The sequence below is a fragment of the Trachypithecus francoisi genome, unplaced genomic scaffold (assembly GCF_009764315.1).
Source record: "Trachypithecus francoisi isolate TF-2019V2 unplaced genomic scaffold, Tfra_2.0 Lachesis_group12, whole genome shotgun sequence".
Classification (NCBI taxonomy): domain Eukaryota; kingdom Metazoa; phylum Chordata; class Mammalia; order Primates; family Cercopithecidae; genus Trachypithecus; species Trachypithecus francoisi.
In genome coordinates, this window is record NW_022681457.1 from 106,214,538 (window position 1) to 106,235,980 (window position 21,443).

At 51.4% G+C, this 21,443-nt stretch overlaps 1 protein-coding gene across 4 annotated transcripts in view; it reads right to left on the reverse strand.

The window, feature by feature from the left end:
* The window catches only part of PAX7 (paired box 7), a 117,958-nt gene that overhangs the window by 35,901 nt on the left and 60,614 nt on the right, over positions 1-21,443 (reverse strand). For all 4 annotated transcript variants that reach the window (XM_033229351.1, XM_033229352.1, XM_033229354.1 and 1 more), the window contains exons 5-7: positions 20,504-20,703; positions 11,984-12,149; positions 9,187-9,389 (exon numbers count right to left, since the gene is read on the reverse strand). In XM_033229351.1, coding sequence (XP_033085242.1) covers positions 9,187-9,389; positions 11,984-12,149; positions 20,504-20,703 — 569 coding nt within the window. The remainder of the gene's footprint in view (positions 1-9,186; positions 9,390-11,983; positions 12,150-20,503; positions 20,704-21,443) is intronic.

Genomic DNA, 21,443 nt, shown 5'->3' on the forward strand with positions numbered 1-21,443 from the left:
AGGAGAAGAGGCTCTGCCCAGGCCGCTCCCTTGTGGCTGGAGCTGAGGCCTCTGATGGATGTGAGCAGGTGGTTTTGTTTGGTGAGGAGCCGCCAGCGGGGAAATAACTCAGCTTTTCTCACTGTGGTGGGTTAACTGTGGACAAAGACAGAGCTGGATGTGAGAGCAGGGTCTTGGCCGGGTCTGTCTCCCCAGGTTCTGGAAGGGCTGAGGATGCCCAGGGCCGGGACTAAAGCGACTGTCAGTTCACACTGACCACCAATTCACACTGACCATCAGTTCACACTTCCGCCGTGGCTGCTTACCTGAGCCTTGCAGTTCATCCCTACCCTGGGGCCGGCCTTGCCAAAAGAGCCGGGGGAAAAAGCCCTGGGGGGTTGGGGGCTGCCTGATGAGCAGAGTGGACGGGCAGCCTAACTGTTAGCCTGATGCTGTGACCAGAGGCTGGTGGATGTGGTTTGGGTGGGGAGCGGAGGGGCAGTCTCTGGGATCTGGGCTCTTCCTGGGTACAGAAAGCCACTTGGGGAGGGCAGATACTGAAAAATGTCATTCGGCTTCAGGTCCAAGAAAATCCAGCCACAGACTCCTGGCCCACTCCACAAACTGACCCCTGACTCCATACCATCACCACTGGTCATGAAGAGAAAGGGAAAGAGGGCTGTGGGGATGTGTGTTGGAGGGTGGGAGGATGACTCAGTTAGCTTTCCCCTAATCCTGGGAAAAACCACTCAGAGCCCATGTCCTTCCAACTTAAGCCAAGCACTCCTCCATCAGCCGGTCCTTCCCCAGGGGCCCGAGGGAGGAGCAGGGGACAGCCTTTCCCCTGCTTTCTGCAGAGAGGGAACCCCCTGCACCTTCTCCTCCCCAGACTTAGGTCGGCAGAACACCTTACATTGCTCCAGATAGGAGACCGACGCGAGCATTGTCCAGCTAACTGAAGGGGCTCAAGGAGAGCAGGGAAGTAAAAGAAGGGAACAGAGGGAAGGGAACAGAAGGGATGGCAGTGAGGCAGAGGTGGAGGCCAGGGCACAGGTGAGGGGTATGTGATGAGTGCACATTTAGTGAGCGCCTACTTGTGCCAGGTGCCTAATTTGAATTTTCCCTTAGTTCTCACAGCAACCCCTGAGAGGTAGCAATGATCACCCCTGTTTCCTGATGAGGAAAAGGAAGCCCAGAGAGGTTAAGCAAGTGGTGCCAGGGTCACACAGCAATTTAGTAAATGGTAGGAACAGAGCTCCAACTCAGGGCTGCTTGTTGGCACAGGCCACGCAGTTTCTCCCGCTCCAGGCTTCCTTCTACCCATGGGGCCTGAGGGAGAGGCCTCCTGAGAAAGCAGAGGCCTGAAATAGACCCCGAGAAGGCAAAGGGAGTAAGCGGGCAGCAGGAGAATCGCCCAGGAAGGGAGGAGAAGGAAGGGCTGGGCGGGGCGCAGAGGAGCGCGCAGCCGGGGTTAAAGCCCCATGTTCCTACAACCCGCTAAGCCGGAGAAATGAATTCTGATCCCTCCAAAACCCAACCTTGGAAAATGTGCGAGAGAAGGGTCTCCTTTCAGGGGGGCAGGCAATCCTCCACACCTCCTCCTGACGCCCCGGTAATGCCAGGATGTCCCCAATCTGCTTTGAGGAATGGAGAGATTAAGAATAATAAAAAAATTGCAATAAAATATGTGTGAAGGAGGGGGTAATTGTGGACAAACGCAGCATTCAAATTCATTTTTCAGCTCTTTTACACACCATTTCAATCTTATTTTCTGCTTGTTAATGAGATCTTGTTGCCTGGGCCAGGCAAAACCTTCCAATATCAGGACGTAATTGCACATAATTTCCTCTTCTACCAGTGATTTGCATCAGTTTTTTAAAAATTCTGGGCTATTTAACACCCCACAATCCCCCTCCCCATCTTCCTGCCTACAAATCTCTCGCTCCCTCCTCCTTCCTCGTCCCTGGTCCAGCAAGACTCATTTTAAATGCATATTATAAACGCAGTGTGGCCAATAAAGGGGCGGGGGCATGAAGAGGAAGTGATAGGAGAGAGAGGTAGGGAATCTCCAGTGCCCACTGTGTGAGTGGCACTGCCCAGTTCTCTAGGGTAAGTGGACTGTCTTGGTCGTGTCTTGCTGAGAGTCAAGTGGTGGTGAGGTTCCTGGGTCCGGCAGACCAGAATTAGAACCCCATCTCCATCACTCACCTGCTCTGTGGCCTTCAGCAAGTGACTTGACCTCTCTGAGCCTATTTCCCCAAGAGTAGGGTTGCCATGGGGCTGGAATGACTTCAAATAGGCAAGTACTTACATGGGATCTGACGTCCAGTAAGTGTGCCATTGATGGAATGTCTTTTCTGCTGAACTGGTGGCCCAGAGACCTCAGACAATGCCAGGAGGGTAGTACTAGGCATGTGCTGTTAAGACGCACCCAGGAGACCCCATTCACAAATAAATAAAGGTAAAGACTTGAGCTTGATTTCTGTGGGTCTCAGGAGGAAAGAGGTAGCTTGGCGTTTGGGGACAGTGACTCTGAACCTGGCTCTGCCATTAATTGCCCCTGGGACCTGGGACCTCAGCTTCCCTGGACGGACCTGCAGACCAACCTCACCAGGCAGATACAACACAGTAGCATAGTGGGTTCTGGAGCCACTGCTGGAATCCTAGCTCTGCCACTTGCCAGATCCTAGCACACAACCTGGCACTTGGGAGAGGCTCCGTAAATGTGTGTTATGTGGTTGGAAGGATGGGGACCCCGGACAAGGAAGGTTTCCTCATCTCTAAAACGAGGATCACAAGATAATAGCCAAGAGTCAAGGAGGGCAAGTGGGGCAGCATTCAGGCGCATCGGGACCTGGCCTGCTGTAAGTATGATCTCCACCATTGCTGTCGCCGTGATTACTAAAGGCACAGGCTGGACAGGAGAGAAGGGTATTGAGAAACAGGAAAGGACAGAGAGGCTGGTTGGTTGTGATTGTGGTCGTGTGGTTAACTGCATGCTTAGAGAATATTCTTCATTGGCTCGGCGTGTGGGGGAATTGTAAATATGTAAATCCCTTTATGGGTTCCTTCATTTTAAGCTCCAGAAAGGAACAAAGGAGACGATGAGTGTGGGACATTACGAAAGAGCACCAGGAGCGGTGCTGGCAAGACCAATGCGCCTTCCACAAGGCCATGGCAGGAGCCCTCCAGACCCCCGCCAAGGGTGCCGCTAACCCAATGGTGTGATTTTCACAAAATCTGGGGGAGACTGGGCCCTCTCTAGGCCTCAGTTTCCACTTCCTACTCTGATATAGTCGGCATCTTAAAAAGGTTGGGACATGAGGAAGTTCCAGCTAACCACACCTCCCAGCCCCACCTGGCACATACCATGTGGGCCCTGAGGAAACCTCCAGCCCAAGGCACCCTGCCTGCAGCCTTCAACCCAAAGGACCCTCGAAACTGGCAGAACTTTTCTCCTGGTTCTTTGCTTGGGATCTCAGCCTGCCAAGAACTGCAGCTCTGAATGACTTTCTGATGCCTGTCTCCCCGACCTGTCTCTTGGAGCTGTGCTTCCACCATCAGACTAAGGCATCTAAGGATGAGGGTTTTGTCTCTTCCATCAGACTATGAACTCCTGAGGACAGGGGCTGTGTCTTCCCCATCAGACTGGAGCATCTAAGGATGAGGGGTTTGTCTCTTCCATCAGACTATGAGCTCCTGAAGACGGGCTGTGTCTTCCCCACCAGACTGGAGACCCCTGAAGGGCCTGCCTTGTGTTCTCCTTTCTACCTGTGGCCACTGCCCCTAAGAGCCTGGCCTGCTTGGGATTCCCAGACAGGGGCTGGTATGAAGGGATCAATCTGCAGGTGGCACATTATTCAAAGTCAGTCACATTACAAAAGGTTCCTTTTGTCCTAAGTTGTTTTATGTTTTTAATTAATTAAGTAATTAATTTTGAGACAGAGTCTCGCTCTGTCACCCAGGCTAGCACCCAGTGGCACAATCACAGCTCACTGCAGCCTCAACCTCCCAGGGTCAATCGATCCTCCCACCTCAGCCTCCTTAGTAGCTGGGACCACAGGCTCGCCCCACCATATCTGGCTAATTTTTAAAATTTTTTTGCAGCGACTAGGTTTCGCTCTGTTGCTCAGGCTGGTCTTGATCTCCTGACCTCAAGTGATCCTCCCACCTTGGCCTCCCAAAGTGCTGGGATTACAGGCGTGAGCCACGGCGCCCCACCTCTAAGTGGTTTTCTAACAGTCATTGTCCAAGTAACTGGCCCTCAGCCCAGAGCAAAGGGGAGAGAGTAGGCTGGGGATTGCGGGTGGTCTATGATCCTAACCCCAGATGAACCTCATCAGGAATGAGGTCTCACAAGCAGGATTCCTTTTCCCTACATCTCTTCAGAAGGACCCAGTGCACAAAGCCAGGGACATCCATGTGCTGAGTACCTAATCCCTAATCCTTTTAGGCCAGGGCTTGGGCGAGTAGGGGAGATGATGAGGGAACCAAGCCTCAAGGGTATCTAAACTTCTTGAAAGGCATTTGCCCGTATAACTCAGCTCTGCCCATTGGTCCCTAACCTGAGGTCATTGGCCTCAGTTTTCTCATCCACCACGTGAGTCGAATGAGCTCTTTCCTCCACCAAGCTGAAGGGGGTGGCTTTCCTAGATGGGGGTGGCTTCCCTAGGTGGTTTCTTCTTGCACCAGCCAATCTCTAAAAGAGTGCAAGTGTGGGCATTTCTGAGAGGCAGGAAGACAGAACAAGTAACTAAGATTCAAGCTCTAGGTCTGGCGCAGTGGCTCACACCTGTAATCCTAACACTTTGGGAGGCTGAGGTGGGTGGATCACTTGAGGTCAGGAGTTCAAGACTAGCCTGGCCAATATGGTGAAATCCCGTCTCTACTAAAAATACAAAAAAATTAGCTGGGCATGGTGGCGCATGCCTGTAGTCCCAGCTACTCTGGAGGCCGAGGCAGGAAAACTGCTTGAACCTGGGAGGAAGCAGAGGTTGCAACGAGCCAAGATCACGCCATTGCACTCCAGCCTGGGCGACAGAGTGAAATCCTATCTCAAAAAAAAAAAAAAAAAGAAAAAAAAAAAAGGAAGAAAGAAAGAAAAAAAGAAAAAAAAAAGAAAAGGAAACAAAAGAAAAAGATTTCAGGCTCTAAAGACATGGGTTTGAATCCTGGCTCTACCCTTTAAGTGGATTAATACGTGTAAAACACCGAGAGCAGGATCTGAAGGTTAGAAGGACTCCAGAAAATTCAGCTGTCCTTGTCAACACTGGTATTAAACATACTGCATGCCTTTTAAACTTATATTTTCTGTCTGTCTGACCCTGTTGTACTGTCACCTCCACTGGGACAATATGAGGGTCTTCCTCTCACGTTCACTGATTCATCCCAAGTGCCTAGAACAGTGCCTGGCATGTAGCAGGTACTCTACAAATATTCATTATGTTAGTGACCCCCTTCCAAGCCAGGGGGCACGTGCAGAGATGAGATGAGTAAATGGCCTTTCCTTGAGACTCTGCATGGAGTCCCTGATGTTCCGTGGTTCCCACTTCCCAGGCTGGGTTTGAGACAAGGGACTCGGGTCAAGCCACTGGAGGAGGCACAGCTTCCTCACAGTAGTAGCAAGCTGGCCAGCGTGATGCACAGCTAGCTTATCCGGGTCTGCCCAGGTGCTCGGTAGAGCCACAACTTCATCCTCCAGTGTAAGCCCCTTTGGCTTCTGTAAGAACAAAAATTCCGGCCGGGCGCAGTGGCTCACACCTGTAATACCAGCACTTTGGGAGGCCAAGGTGGACGGATCACCTGAGTTCAGGAGTTCGAGACCAGCCTGGCCAACATGGCAAAACCCCGTCTCTACTAAATATACAAAAATTAGTCAGACGTGGTGGCGGGCACCTGTAATCCCAGCTACTCAGGAGGCTAAGACAGGAGAATTGCTTGAACACGGGAGGTGGAGGTTGCAGTGAGCCAATATCATGCCACTGCACTCCAGCCTGGGCAACAGAGTAAGACTCTGTTTAAAAAAAAAAAAAAGAGAGAGAGAGAGAGAAAAGAAAAGAAAAAATATCCTTCCAGTTTTGAGGTCCACAGATATCTGGGCAATGTGTCAGAGACCTGCCGTCCTGGGGAAAGGAAGGGACAGTGTGCCAACCCCACAGCCCAGCGGGGAAGCCTAGCCTGTCCCTCCTGCCCAGGTGAGCTATAGAGAAGCCAGTCCTGTTGGGAAGAGAGGATGCAGGAGGCAGATCTGTCCTTACAGGGCTTCTCCCTATAGATCCTTATGCACAGAGGATTCCTGGCCCCAGGACCACAGCGATGTGCTGATGGTGTCAAGTCCGCCTGCCCAGACTTGAGGCAGGAGGGCAGTGGGAGTCGGAGCCTAGCAAGCCCAGGAGCTTTTGTACAAGACCCAGAAACTCCGCCCCGCTCACTGCCTCCGTCCTTCAGGAAGTGCTTCCAGTTTAGCCTCTGCAGTTCCCATGCACAGAAGCACACACGGCCTGCCCTGCTGCCCCTGCACCCACCCTCCTCCAGCAGCTGTTCACCTCCTGGTCCCCTCTGCCCCTGTCAGACCCTCCATCTGTCTTCACACCTTTGATGGGAGCCTCTGAGCTTCTTCAATTCATCATGTCAGTCTCCTGGCCCTGAGGAATGGGCTGGAGGCCTCCTGAGAGTCTCTCGCCTTTAGCTTCAGTGAAATTCTGGGCTGGGTGGAGGGCTGGGGTTCCAACTTAGGAACTTCCAGGAAAGGGTGAAAAACACCTCATCCAACTCTGAAGCCTCCTAGCCATGGGGGAGATGCTCCCCCTTGACCCACTGGTCACACCAGTGGGTCGGTTTCCCATCCCTGACCCACACTCTGGAGGCCTGGGGCCCCTTATTTGCTAAGTCTCTCTTTTGTCCTGTGACAGTCCTGTGTTGGGGATAAACCTCAGCCCATAGTGAGACAAGGAGGGCTGGGAAAAGCAGTGGTCACGGAGTCAGGTGCCCCAGATTCTCAACCCTGGCCAGGCCAATGTGTACCGGGGCCCTCTATCTCCAAAGCAAGACAGCCGCGCACAGAACCCCAAAGACCCTCTTCAGCTTTCTAAGGACACTCCTCCAAATTTGTTCTGTACCACCAAGCTGCGCCTGGACCCCATTCTTGGGTGTGGACACCTTGGATCTCTGCGGTGTCCTTCCCCAGCCAGCTCAGGGATCCTGTTGTGACTCATCTCAAGGGCTCTGGAACTTACTCAAGGGCTCTGGAAGGTTAGCACTAATGATATGGAGGCCATAACCTTGAACCCCAAAGAGGCCAACTGGGGTCCCCAGGGAAGACATTCTGGCTGACAGGCTGTATTCCACGTGCAGGGTTTAGTTCACCTGGGATCCCAGCAAGAGAGTGGGATGGCCTGGTGAGGACAAGGTCACCCAAGTAAGTGGCATCACCCTTCATACTGCGGACCCTGAGAGGGCTTGATGCGTCACCATTAGGAGCTCTGCAGGCAACTGTCTACGGGTACTGGGCACTCACGCTGTGCTGGACCTGAGCTGAGTGCCTTCCACAGATCATCTCATTCAATCCTCAGCAACCTTGGGAGGCAAATACTGGGATTATCTCCATTTCATTGATGAGAAAATTGAGGCATAGAAAGGGGAAGGGACTTACTCAAGGGTTTCCCCATAAATAAATGATGGAGCTGAAATGCAATTAACCCTCAACTACACAAATTAATGGAGGCAAACAGAAATGAATCCAGACAAGCAGAAAATTAACATTCTTGGGAATGTTTCAGACCAAGGTTTTTTTTCTTTTCTTTTTTTAAAATTTACTGTAAGGGCCTGACAGCAAACATTTTAGACTTTGTGGGCCACATGAGCTCTTTTTTTATTTATTAATTTGAGACATAGTCTCACTCTGTCGCCCAGACTGGAGTGTAATGGTGCCATCTTGGCTCACTGCAACCTCTGCCTCCCGGGTTCAAGCAATTCTCCCGCCTCAGCCTTCCAAGTAGCTAAAATTACAGGCACCTGTCATCATGCCTGGCTAATTTTTGTATTTTCGTAGAGACGGAGTTTCACCATGTTGGCCACGCTGCTCTCGAACTCCTGACCTCAGGTGATCCACCTGCCTCAGCTTCCCAAAGTGTTGGCATTACAGGTGTGAGCCACCGCCCTTGGCCTTATATGATCTCTTTTAAAACTACTCAATTCTGCTGTAGTGGCACAAAAGCCACCATAAATAGATGGACATGGCTGTATTTCAATAAAACTTTATTTACAAAAAACAGCGAGCTGGACGGACGTGGCCTGCAGGATGTAGCTTGCTGGCCTTCTTTAAATTTCTTTTTATTTTCCTTCTAGGTAATGGATTTCCCATATTAATTACATTGTCCTGGCACTGGGAGGGCCAGAGAACTAACATTTACTTGGCACTGATTTCGTGCCAGGCTCTAGGCTAGGTGCTTTGACCTGTTAGCATACTGAATGCGGCAAGCACCCCTTGTTGAGAGGGTAGTTACAGGCTGTGTTTAACAGGGGTTAAACTAAGGCTCACAAATGCTGACTTGCCTCAGAGCCCCCTGAGGAGTAGAGCTGGGATTTAGACCCACGCCACAGCCTTCCCTGATCTGAAGAGCCACACTATGGCTCTTCAGATCAGTTTGCATCACGTGCAGCGGATTCTCACCACAGACATGTGGCAGGGGACACTTCATCCCTTCCCCCACGGCTATTTGGGAGCCTGCTGAAGCTACAAAAAAATGAGCCCATGAGTTCCTCAAGTTCATTGGGACTTCTGGCATCATCAAGTCCTGTTCCCCAAATTCACCTATAACCACCATCAACGCCCACATTATCTCTCTGATTTCATCCAAAGCAGGTCCTGTGACTTCTACCAGCACCCCGAGGCAGTGGTGCTGCCAATCACACAGGAGCAAACAGAATTCCAATGACCAATCAGGGTAGAGTTACCGGCCCAGAATCCCATCCACAATTCTCTCCACCAATAGGACATGGTCCTGCCTTTCAGGAATTGGTCAGTCCTGGTGAAAAGCCAAGAGCACAAGACAGAATCCAGCGAGGATTCCTGGTTCTAGAGCAAAAACCCCGACCACAGTCAGCCTCCTACAGGAAAGAGCGCAAGGCTTCCACCCACGTGCTGTCTGCAAATGTCTGACTTTTTAGTGGCGGTGGGACCCTGGGTGCTGGGCTGAGGCCACCTACCTGAGGAGACAGGCCGTTGCTGACCGGGTTCATGTGGTTGGAGGGCGCCGCCGGATTCATGAAGCTGTCGGAGTAGCTGGAGAAGCTGTGGCGGGCTCCGTAGGCAGAGCTAGTGTCGGCAGCTGCAGCCGCTGCAGCCAGCCCGCCCTGGTGCATGGTGGACGGTGGCAGGGGCTGGGGCCGGTGCACAGTGCTGCCCCCATCTGTAGAGAGACCCAAGAGAGGTCCTAAGCAAGTGACCTCATCCTGGACCCTGGGCCTCCGAGAGCAGAAGGCAAGCCATGAGCCTCCTCCTCCCAGTCTCCATTCCTTGGAGGGAAGGGACCACCCTCTCATGCTACCTGGGATGAGACAAGCTAGCTCCTGGGCAGGGCACTGGGCACTGGCCAGGTCTTGACTGACAACCCAACATTCCAGACAACCCCTAGACAGATGCACACTAGCTCCTGTTGCTTGGTGCTTGGCACACAGTAGGTACTCAATAAATACCAGCTGGGCTGAAAGCCAAACCTTGATGAGGACTCTGTTAATCTACCCGGTCTGTTTTGTTTTGTGAGCATCAACCACTTGCCAGGTGCTATTACAAATGCTGCCTAAGGGTGTGAAGCAAGACTATAAATCCCATTTTACAGATGAAGAAACCAAGGCTTGGTGGGCTTGGGGCACTCACACAAGATGACCACGCTAGTGAATGATGGGACCAGGATTTGAATGGCCTAAATTCGGAGCCATCTCTGTTCATTGCTGCTAGGATATTATTCAGCTCTCTCTGAGCCCCTCTGTGCAGCTTTGCCGGGACTGGGACCCTCAGCACTGGTTCAATTTATCTTACCAAGTCACAGTGGTGGTGGAGGAGGCTCTTTAACTCTCTCCTTGGCCTCCAGAACCCCAGCCTGCCAGTCATTTAAAAGGAGGCTTTATGAGGTGGCTATCTTTTTTTAAATTTTTTTTTGGAGATGGAGTCTTGCTTTGTCACCCAGGCTGGAGTGTGATCTGGGCTCACTGCAACCTCTGCCTCCTGGGTTCAAGCAATTCTCCTGCCTCAGCCTCCCGAGTAGCTGGGATTACAGATGTATGCCACTATGCCCAGCTAATTTTTTTTTTTTTTTTGTATTTTTAGTAGAGATGGAGTTTCACATGTTGGCCAGGCTGGTCTCCAACTCCTGGCCTCAAGAGATCTGCCTGCCTTGGCCTCCCCAAGTGCTGGGATTGCAGTTCTGAGCCACTGCGCCCGGCCCATGAGGCCAATATCAAGTAGTGGTATTCCTGGTGTGTGCTGGGACGGGGCATGGGGGGTGACAGAATGAGCAAGGTTCGGTGAGTTGGGGGGAGGGAACCCTTCTTACCCTACAAGGCTCACCTTCTCTCCTGGGACCCAGCCTTTCCTTTCCTCTCCCAAGGCCCCTCTGATACCTTAGCCTCTCCCACCCACTCACCTTCTTCCCTCTGCCTACTCCTTTCCAAGCCTAGCAGGGAATCTTATACTTCAAGCCACTGGGAGAACTGGGCCCAAGTGAGGCCTCTTTCCCAGGCAGATCTCAGGGTTCTGACCCCGCTCAGCCCAGCCAGGCCTAGGGCTGTTCACCCCAGAGTAGGGGGAATCCCTCAGAGGGAGCTTTCTCGGTCCTCAAAGGAGACCCTGACCTTTATTCCATCTCTGAAAATGGATCTTTTGAGAGAGAGGCAAGAAAATAAGGTCCCAGCAAATTATGTAAGCCCCTTTGTACATTTTTTTTTGTAATAGGTTGGAGACCAACATAATCTAAAAAAGAAAATGATTCCAACATGATTCCAACATCCTCCCAACAAGTACACACACGTACGTGCACACACATGCATTCATGCACACACTCTCACATGCACACACTCATGCACACACACCCACACTCATGTATGTACACACGCACACACTCATGCATGCACTCGCACGCAGTCATGCACACACTCAGGTACACACACACACACACACTCATGCACGCACTCACATGCACAGACTCATGCACACACACCCACACTCATGTATGCACACATGCACACACTCATGCATGCACTGACACACACACACTCATGCACACACACCCACACTCATGTATGCACACACGCACACACTCATGCATGCACTGACACGCACATACTCATGCACACCCTCACACGCACACACTCATGCACACACTCAGGCACGCACACGCACACACTCATGCACGCAGTCACATGTACACAGTGATACGCACTCACATGCACACACTCATGCACACACACGCACACACTCATACACACACTCACACACACACTTATGCACCCATTCACACGCACACATGTACTCATGTCACTCTCATTTTAAAAACTCAAAGACTGTGACTATGCATGGTCCCAAAGTCCCTGGAGAATTGGCCCTTTCCTTCCAAAGCAGGTCAGCCCAGTGTCCTGTGCTCCAAATCCTCGCTGCTCAAAGCCTGGTCCATGCCCCACCAGCCTGGGCATCTCCAGGAGGATTTTTAGAAGTGCAGAATCTTGGGCCCCACCCAGACCAGCATTTTAGTAACAACCCTGGGAGATCCATGGTACCATTTGAGAAGCTCAGTTCTAAACAGGTGCACAGGGGCTGCCTGGGGGACCCCACCTGGCTGCTCTGTGTTAGGGCCAAGAATTTCAAGGGCAGGATTGCATCTTTTTTCTCTTAATAGCTTGCTTATGTGAAAGTAAGAAATGGTCATTAAAAAAGAGTCTTTGTAAGTGAAAGTAAAGAAAGAAGGGAAGGGGTACCACTGAGATGGCAGGATGGGGCTGGGATACTCACCTTGGGAGATGGTGGTGGTGGGGTAGGTGGAGTCCGGCAGCTGGTAGGGGGGAAGCGTGGGCATGCCAGTGGGTGGGAAGCCTCCTGGCAGAAGGTGGTTGAATGCCGCCAGCTGGTTGGCTCCTGCCTGCTTACGCCAACGGGCGCGGCGGTTACTGAACCAGACCTGGGGGATGGAGAGCACAGAATGGAGACCCCCTCGGCCAGGTTCCTGGCTGAGAGCTGCAACACATCTAGACCCAGTTACCCAAGCCATCACCCTCTGATCCAGCCAGCATCCTCCTGCAGGGAGGGGAATCTCCAGCGTTGTGCAGCATGGGACCGTTTGCAAAGTGTTTTCCTAGGTATGACCCCATTCTGCCCTCACAACCACCAGTGAGGGGGTTCTATATTATCCCCATTTTACAGATGAGGAAACTGAGACCCAGAGAAAGTGGGTGACTTGTCCATGGGCCAGGTTGAGTCAGTGGCCCAGCCAGTCCTGTGTGGCTCTCAGGCCAGTACTCTTTCCTCTACAGCTGCTCCTTCCTGGAGGGATGCTGGTGCCCTGCTTGACCACCTCCTCCAGGAAGCCCCCCAGGAGGAAGTCACACATCTGCAACCCACCTGAGTGAGACCTGCACTTCAGACCCAGATGTGCAAGCCAGGTTCTTTGTCTGGAGACTGAGGCCCTACTTTGCTTACATACCCTGGGCCTCCTTGAAATAGGACACACACACACACACACACACACCACACACACGCAGATTTATCAAACATTAGTAGGATAACAACCCAACACCTTTGTCTCCCTTTCCTGTGCTGGCGCTTCGCGTGTCAACCCATACACAGATCCATGAGATGTATTCTCCTATTCCCATTTTACAGAAGGGGAAACCAAGGCTCACAGAGGTCAAATTGCTTGCCCAAGTCCACCTAGCTGGTCTGTGTTGGAGCTGCGATTCAAACTTACAATCAGTCTGGCTTTCTAGAGCTCAGTTATCTGGATCTGCCAGTTTCCTGGGACAGGTCAGAGAAGGAGGAGAATGAGGGCGCACACTGGGGCTGCTTTGAGGGGGTTCTTTTCCAACCTGAGTTTTGCACATGCTGTTCCCTCTCACCTGAACACTCTTCCTGCAGCTGGCTCTTTGGCCTTCAGAGCTCAGCTGAAATGCTTCTTCCTACTCCAACTCCTTAATCGCTGCATCTAAGGTGGGTTCCGGTAGGTTCTCTGCTTCTCTCAGGGGGCCTCCTGCCTGTGTGCTTCCCCACAGGAGCAATGATTCTGTGTGCCTGTTTCTTGGCTGTGCTGCTCCTAATGTCCCCCTTGGGCCCAAGCTCCATGGGGCAGAGGCCATGCGTTCCTTGCCCAATGCCTGGAGTTCAGTAAGTGTTCAAGGAATACTTCCTGAATGAATGAAGGAGTGAATGATGAATGAATGGACAAGGGGAGGCAGGATTAGCTCTGGGGTGTCTTTGCTGGGACTGGGGCCACAGGCTTGGTTGGTGTCCCATCCTGATGGGGAGTGAAGGCCGCAACCTCCCCTGTCACCTGATCACCTAAGATCCCCAAATCTCTGTACCATCTCTTGCCGAGATGGGGGACGGGAGTGCAGCTGGGTGGAGGGCGCTTATGTGCCCCTAGAGTCATCCCTCCCAGGTGGGAAAAGCAGTGTTCAGCTTCGCAGGCTGGATAAACAAGAGTTGCCGGCTCTGACCTGTTTAGATTTCACAGAGAAAGGAGAGGAGGCAGCCAAGCCTGAAGGGAAAACGACTGGCTCCCAAAGGATTCAAAGCCCTGGCTTCTCCCCACTTCCGGAGGGTGCTGAGGGCTTCCCCAGGGCACCCTGGGGTGGGAAGGATGCCGGAGAGGGAACGCTGCAAGGAATGGGCCTTGCCTCTGAGCTCCCAGGCTCTGCAGGAAGAGTGTGGGGAGGTCTTTGTACTAATTCAGTGTTTCCCAAAGAGTGGGCCTCCTGCCACGGCCCCCTGTTGGAGAAACAGGATTCAATAACCTGGACATGAGGATGGAAAAGTTATTCCTTCCACTTCTGTCCCAGGCCTCCTGGGCATGGAGAAGAGGGGAAAAGGGGTCTCAGTTTGGTGCTAATGCATCCTCAGCGCCTTTCTAACCTGTGTTAATCTCCCTTCTGAACACAGGGAGAGCAGGCGTTTGCAGGTGACATTTTCCTGAAAGGCTTTAATCACATTGTTTTGTTTTCCGTTGTGTGTGTGTGTGTGTGTGTGTGTGTGTGTGTGTATGTGTGTGTTTTAACAATCATCTTCCCTTCATGGGAGTGTTGTGCATTTTTATTTTAAAACACACTGATTTCGTTGAAAAGTAAATAACAATATAGATAATATGTGAACGTGGTGAACATCTTGGGTGGGTGGGATAATGACGGGCGTTTGGGATGCGCCACTCTAGTTTGTTGTGTAGCAGCTGGTCCTTAGGTGCCACTTGTCTTTTCCTCAAAAAAAGAATGCTGAGTAAAGTTGGATGGATGCATTCTTCCTCCTTCCCTTCCCTTCCCTTTCTTTTCCTACTCTTCCCTTCCTTCTTTACTTCCCATCTTCCCATCTCAAACTTTTACTAGGACTCCTGTCTGTGCCAAGCAAGACAGGCTAGAGAGATGGACAGGACCCAGTCCCAGCCCTCAAGCTGCCCTTTGCCTGGGCACGAGTCAAACAGCAGCTGCTTTTCAGTGCAGTAAACTCAGATGGGGTGACATGCAAGGCTGGATAAGGAGCTCAGAGAAGGGGCTTCCAACTTTGCCTCTCAGAATCCAGGAGGACTTCCCGGAGGAGAGAGCATGCCTTTGTTGCCAATTCTGTCATCTCATCTTCCTTCATTGTCCTATGTCCCTAGATACACATCCCTCCCAGTAGACACCTCCCTTCTCACTAAGTGTAACAGGATGGTTGAGAGCAGGGATTCTGGAGTCAACTGCCTGGGATGGACTTCTGCCTCTAACTCCTAAGATGGGAAAATTTTTGTTATCCCTCTGTGCCTCAGTTTCTTCACAAAATGGGGCTAATAACAGCCACCTCCTAGGTGGGTCTGGACCTCAAATGAGTTAGCACAGGCAACATGCTTAGAATAGCGTCAGCCACAGGTAAGTATCATTCTGCGGGAGACCCTCTGGGATGCCTGAGCTGGAAGGATCTCCGCCAGCGTCTCGTGTGAGCTGCCCATTTACAGAGGGGGAAATAAACGCTCTAAGAGGGACAGTGACAGCCCCAGCCCCCTACCCAGAATCTCTGCTCAAGACTGAGTTCTTTGAAAGCAGGGGCTGGGTTTTATTCTTCATTTCTGATCCTTCTCTCAATACCCTGCACTGGCAGTAGGGTAGAGTGGATGCCATCTGCGTACTGAGTCTAATATTCCATCTGGCCCTTCTCTTTATGTAGCACAGAGGAAACGAACCTGAGCAGATAGACTTGGGTCCAGCACAGTCACTTTGAACTGTATCTTTTTTTTAATTTTTAGTTTTTGTGGCTACATAGTAGGCATGCATATTTATAGGATAGACGGGTTCTTTGATATAGGCCTACAACATACAATAATCACATCAGGGGTAAATGGGGTATCCATCACCTCAAGCATTTACCCTTTGTGTTACAAACAGTCCAATTATACTCGTTTAGTTATTTTTAAAGGTACAATGAAATTATTATTGACTATAGTCACCCTATTGTGTTATCAAATACAAATACATCTTCTTCATCCTTATTCCTTTTTTGAACCCATTAACCATCCTCACGTCTCCCCCCACCTCCCACTACCTGCCCCAGCCTCTGGTAACCATCCTTCTACTCTCTATCTCCATAAGTTCAATTGCCTTAATTTTTAGCTCTCACAAATAAATGAGAACGTGTGAAGTTTGTCTTTCTGTGCCTGACTTATTTCACTGAACATAATGACCTCCAGTTCCATCCATGTTGTTGAAAAGGACAGGATCTCATTCTTTTTTATGACTGCATAGTACTCACTGTGTGTATGTATAACTGTGCTTCAGGAAGTTACTTTCCTTAGCTAAATCTCAGTTTTCTCATCTGCAAAATGGAGAGAAGAATCACACGTACCCTGCAGGGTCATGGTGAGAATTAATAAAGATAACATATGTAGGCTGGTGAGCCATCCTGCCTGGCACATAAGAAATGCACCATGAAGGCCGGGTACAGTGGCTCACGCCTGTAAGCCTAGCACTTTGGGAGGCTGAGGTAGGCGGATCACCTGAGGTCAGGAGTTCAAGACCAGCCTGGTCAACATGGCAAAACCCTGTCTCTATTAAAAATACAAAAAAATTAGCCAGGAGTGGTGGCGGACACCTGTAATCCCAGCTACTTGGGAGGCTGAGGCAGGAGAATCGTTTGAAACTGGGAGGCGGAGGTTGCAGTGAGCCGAGACTGTGCCATTGCACTCCAGCCTGGGTGAGAGAGTGAAACTCTGTCTCAAAATAAAAAATAATAATAATAAAAAAAGGAAAAAAAAAAAAAAGAAATGCACCATGAATGCTACCTCGTGTTATTAAGAGATTCAATGTAAGTTGTTAATTAGTGAATCTCCTGTAGTGCCTCCACGATGGGATTTCTGTTCAGAACATCCCACCCCAACCCCAAGCAAAGAGCAGGGTTCCAAGGACCGTAAAGTAAAAAGGTGCTGCACACAGCCTTAGTTTCCTGGTGCTGATCATCTGAAGGATGGGAAGTCATCACAGGCAGCCGTGGGAAAGGCCATGGGGTGATCTTGGGACCTATCAGCCCTATAGCCTCTGTTTCTAGAAGAAATTCACAGGCTCAGGGTTGTGGCACCCTGGAAAAAATGGATCTGTTCACCTCTAAGGAAGATATATGCGTCATTCCAGAGAAAGGAGTAATGGGTCTCCAGGCATGGGTTCTCCTGCCTGACACCCCCTTGGCTGCCCTTCATGTGGCTCTGGCTTTCTCCTGGCTGAGGCAGAGGTGTTACAGGCACTGGTAACATCTAGCAGGCTTCAAGCAGAGGCTCCCAGCCCCTGCAGTGAAGCAGGGCTTGAGGGAGCCAGAAAGGAAAACAGGCCACTCTTTGGTGACCAGATCCCCGCCTGACATCATGTTTACCTGCGCACGTGTTTATGAGAAAGCCAGCTTCAAGTCGGCAGAGCTTTTTGCCCAGTGAATCCCCAATGCCTAGAACCGTGCCTGGCATACAGCAAAGACTCCATAAATGACTGCTGGGTGAATGTACCTGGAGCTGCAAAGGTGGCTCGTATTGGAGCTGCCAAGAACAGGCAGCGTTTTAGTAAGAACAACTCCCATTTATGGCACTTCTGTGTGCAAGCACTTCCTCTTTTTTTTTTTTATGTGTAATCATTTAATCCTCAGAGCACGGTAGACATTATTATCATCATCTTGCAGGTGAGAGATGGGTGGACGGTGGAGAGGGTAAGAGATGGAGCTGGAATCCACATCTAGGTATTTGGCTCCAAGCCTGCCCTGATCCAATCTACCAACCCACCCATCTCCCAGGTCCACTGAGATGAGATATTATAGGATTGCAAAATCCCAGAACCACAAACCTTTAGAATCAAAGACCAAGACCTAAAATGTATGAAGCCATATAATCTAAGCAGTACTCAGGGGACTTTGAGATCATAACTCAAAGACCTCAGGGTCCCTGATTGACTGGACATTGTGTTTTTGTTTGAACACTTCTGGTAATGGGAATCTCATCACCTCACAAAGCATCCCTGATTGTCACTAAGTAAGGATCCTAGAAATGCCAGGGTCTTAGTGATTGTTGAGTTCCATCCCCTTATTAGCAGATAGGAAATGAAGTCTCAGGAAAGGAAACTGACCTGGTGAAGTTGGCACAGCTGACCAAAGGCAGGAACCCCGAGCTCTCAGTCCTGAGCTCTTTCCTGCAGACCTTCGTATTGGACTTTAGATGCTCCTCTCTTGACCCTGGCCCTGGGCTTACCCTTTGGGGACTCTCAGAGCAGCTGTGCCCTTCAAGTCTCCACTTCTCCAGGCTAAATGTATTTTATTTTATTCCATTTTATTTATTTTATTTTATTTATTTTTTGAGACAGAGTTTTGCTCTTGTTGCCCAGGCTGGAGTGCAATGGCATGATCTCAGCTCACTGCAACCTCTGCCTCCCGGGTTCAAGCGATTCTCCTGCCTCAGTCTCCCGAGTAGCTGGCATGCGCCACCACACTGGTCTAATTTTTAATAGAGATGGGGTTTCTCCATGTTGGTCAGGCTGGTCTCAAACTCCTGATCTCAGGTGATCCACCTGCCTCGGCCTCCCAAAGGGCTGGGATTACAGGAGTGAGCCACTATGCCTGGCCATTTATTCTTTAAAAACTCAACATTTTTTGTTCCCTCTTCTCTGAGAAAGTTCTCAGGCCAAGTGGGGAGATCCAGCCCTGCCCTGGGAGAGATTCTGGTCTAATGAGGAGTCCCTGCCCTGACCCAGAGGGAGCTCCCTGCGCTGGGGAAGCATAGAGCATGACAGGAAGTCAACAAGAAGCAGGAGGCAGGCCCCGCCCCCTCAGGATGGCTTTGCCTGGGCTCTGGCTGCCTCTCCATTCCCAGACCCCCTCCCTCCGTGGACCTTGAGTGACACCTGTTTCTGAGTCCCCTGGGCCAATAAAAGCACTGCTCTGACAGCCAGGAAATTTTACAAGGAGCAGTCAGGCTTCAAGGTGGTGGGAAGCCGCCCTGGCCGCCAGACGTGGGAACGAGAAAGCGCCCAGGAATGTGCCCAGGAGAACAGCTGCAGGAGGATCAGAGCGGGAGGGAGGCCTGGGGCCAGCTCGGATATCACCTCGGCCAGGAGGGGAGGGAATGAGATGAGCTGGCTGCTGCCTCCTGCCTCCTTCCCCTTGGGGTCTCCCTCAAAGGAAGCGAAGGGCCTCTAATCTGGGAGTGGGGACGGGGGTGGCGGGGTGTCCGCTGGGTCCTGGAGTGCTGAAAGGTCCCTTGCTTCTAGGATTGTCCCAGTTGCTTTCAAATTTCAGCTTGTGACTCAGCTTGTTCCTTTCCCTGGATGGAAATGACGTGGGTTTTGCCAGCAGCTGGGCCTGGCTCAGCCCCCATCCAGCTTTTGCCCCTGGGCATGTTGCTTCTCTGAACTTCCAGTTTCTGCACCCGTGGCTTGCAGGAGGTGACCATGCTGACCCAACAAGGTGGTCTGAGCTTCCACTAGGTTACGTTTGAGAAGCAGCCCCAGCAACGCCACTGGCTAAGTGGGTGCCGGCCAAAGGCTGGCTCCTCTTGGGTGGAAATGCCCGCCGTCAGCAGTTTGGGGTGGCCTCTCTGCAGGCTGCTCTGACTCTCTGAGCACTGCTTAGATTCTGGTAATGGGGATCCTTCCCCTCTCTCAATGCCTCCCCATCCATGGAGAAGACAGCTGGGGAATGGATTCCCACAAGAGCCGTTCATCACGACTTGTCCCGGCTCTTCCTCCTCCATTCGCAATCCTCTAGCCTCAGCCCTCTCCAGCCAGGCCCCCAGAGAGGCTCCTGCACTTGGATAATAACTCTAGGCCTCCTGAAATCTCAGAGTTTGGCCTGGGGAGTTGAGGCAATGCCCCCAGGCCCCCTGCAGCAGGCCTTTGCCCCTCAACCCACTGACAGAGAGCAGGCAGGGCAGTCCTCGAGCTGTCAGGAGGCTCTTGCTCTTCTCCCCTCTTCCTTCCCACACACGGAGGCCATGGAGGGGATGTTCAGGGTCTTCAGGGGCTGCCCATCCTGCCCTGATGCATCTAACCTGCCAGGAACTGGCCTGCCCAGCCTACTTGCATGCTTCCGGTAACGGGACACTCATCACCCATCAGAGGAAGCTAGGCTTGTTTGGAAATCTTCCTCCTGATCACTTCCTCTGCTCATCAGAGATTTGGAGATTTTTATACTCCCCAAACCCTTTCTTCTGGCTGAACTAATGCCCTCCTTCCCTCCTTTCCTTCTTTATGTGAGACGGAGTCTTGCTCTGTTGCCCAAGCTGGAGTACAGTGGTGTGATGTTGGCTCACTGCAACCTCCGCCTCCCAGGTTCAAGTGACTCTCCTGCCTCAGCCTCCTGAGTAGCTGGGATTACAGGTGCCCGTCACCACGCCCAGCTAATTTTTGTATTTTTAGTAGAGATGGGGTTTCGCCATGTTGGCCAGGCAGGTCTTGAACTCCTGACCTCAAGTGATCCGCCCACCTCAGCCTCCCAAAGTGCTGGAATTACAGGTGTGAGCCACCACACCTGGCTTCCCTCCCTTCTTTCATTCCTTCTTTCATCCTTCTTGCCCTTCCTCCTTCTTCCTTTTCTTCCCCCCTTCCCTCTATCTCTTCCTCCATTCTTCCCTCCTCTTTGGGCTGTCCAGCTCTCAGTCAATCAACATTTACTGCCTACTAACTCTGCACTAGTGGCATTACTTGTCTACACAACCCCCTGAACCTGTTGTAAACCCCCCTGAGACGTCCCATTAAACCCACTGACCTTGGCCATCCCAAACTTCTGAATCTCTGGAGTATACCTGCAGCACCAACACCGCAGGTGCCTCCTCACCTGTACACGCGCCTCGGTCAGCTTGGTCCTCTGCGCCAGCTCCTCGCGGGTGTAGATGTCTGGGTAGTGGGTCCTCTCAAAGGCCTTCTCCAGCTCCTCCAGCTGCTCGGCCGTGAATGTGGTCCGACTGCGGCGCTGCTTGCGCTTCAGTGGGAGGTCAGGTTCCGACTCCACATCCGAGCCCTCATCCAGCCGGTTCCCTGCAGTGGGAGGAGAGGGAGGGAGAGGGCAGGGGCTTAGAGAGATGGAAGGGTGCCCGGGTCTGGGAGGAGAGCACCAGGCACACTCCTGCCCACCTAAGAGCCATCACTGCACTGAGGATCAGACTCCTCCCAAGCACAAGATAGAAGGATGTTCACCCTAGCATTGTTTATCAATGTGAAGGATGGGACACAACCTCCATGCCCAACCCTAGAGTATTGCTTAAATACTTTCTTGCAAAATCTTTCCCTTTAGGGAAAAACAAACAAACAAACAAGCAACAACAACAAAACAGTCCCCTCTGGTTGGGCATTTTGTTTATTTCCACTGACATGCAAGGATGTCCATGACATAAGACTCAAGGGATGGTTTCATGGTGAGACACATTTGACAAAATCCATAGAACTATATTCTCAATTAAAAGGGCAGACTTTTACTGTATATTACTATACCTCAATAATCCTGACTTTAAGAAAAAGGCATCCAGGTATGGTGGCTCATGCCTGTAATCCCAGCATGTTGGGAGGCTGAGGTAGGAGGATTGCTAGAGCCCAGGAGGCTGAGGCAGGAGGATTATTTGAGCCCAGGTCTTGAGCCCAGGAGTTCAAGACCAGCCTGGACAACATAGCAAGACCCCACCTCCAGAAAAAAAGTAAGAAAATTAGCTTGGTGTGGACGTGCATGCCTGTAGTCCCAGATACTCAAGAGGCTGAGGTGGGAGAATCACTCAAGCCCATGA